The sequence below is a fragment of the Poecilia reticulata genome, linkage group LG21 (genome assembly GCF_000633615.1).
Source record: "Poecilia reticulata strain Guanapo linkage group LG21, Guppy_female_1.0+MT, whole genome shotgun sequence".
Taxonomy (NCBI): domain Eukaryota; kingdom Metazoa; phylum Chordata; class Actinopteri; order Cyprinodontiformes; family Poeciliidae; genus Poecilia; species Poecilia reticulata.
In genome coordinates this window covers 7,990,626-7,991,201 of record NC_024351.1, presented here as the reverse complement: position 1 = coordinate 7,991,201, position 576 = coordinate 7,990,626, and the positions used below count along the sequence as shown (strand labels likewise).

At 42.9% G+C, this 576-nt stretch overlaps 1 protein-coding gene across 1 annotated transcript in view; it reads right to left on the bottom strand.

Annotated features, from left to right (window-relative positions):
* The window catches only part of slc22a16 (solute carrier family 22 member 16), a 13,069-nt gene extending 12,493 nt beyond the window's left edge, over positions 1-576 (bottom strand). Inside the window, exon 1 of the mRNA XM_008397755.2 lies at positions 226-576. Coding sequence (XP_008395977.1) covers positions 226-269 — 44 coding nt within the window. The 5' untranslated portion in view covers positions 270-576. The remainder of the gene's footprint in view (positions 1-225) is intronic.

Sequence of the window (576 nt, the reverse complement as noted above, 5' to 3'; positions counted from 1 at the left end):
TATATATTAAAACAAAAACAAAATCACCACTGAATGATGATTTCAGGTGAAACAACTGTTATTATTTTTTTATTTTTTAAAAAATAGGGTTATCAAAACGGTCTGAAATCCATTTCAGACAGAACCATTTATTCCGAATATTTGTCACCTGGCTTTCATGAAGTCAACAAAAAAAAAAAAAAGTGGGGTGATGAGGATAGCTAAGGACAGAAAGTCGTTGTTTACCTTTTGAAGTGTCCATACTCGTCGAACATCCTCTCCACTGTCATCTTTGCTGTCTGTGTTTGCGCCTCGGCGCTCCCGGTTGCGACTCTCCCAAGCGGACAGCGGAGCTCTCTCTGAGCGCCTCAGAGCCGAAAATGTCCAAGATGACTTTCACTCGCGGTGAGTAGAGTAGGAGGGGAGCAAAATATATTATTCACAGATTGCACACACACACACACACACACACACACACACACACACACACACACGCACACACGCAAACACGCACACACGCGTGTATAATATAGGGGGGGGGAAACACGTAATCTAACCGTAGAGATCCTATATAGAGACAGAGAAGCTCCTCTCGTA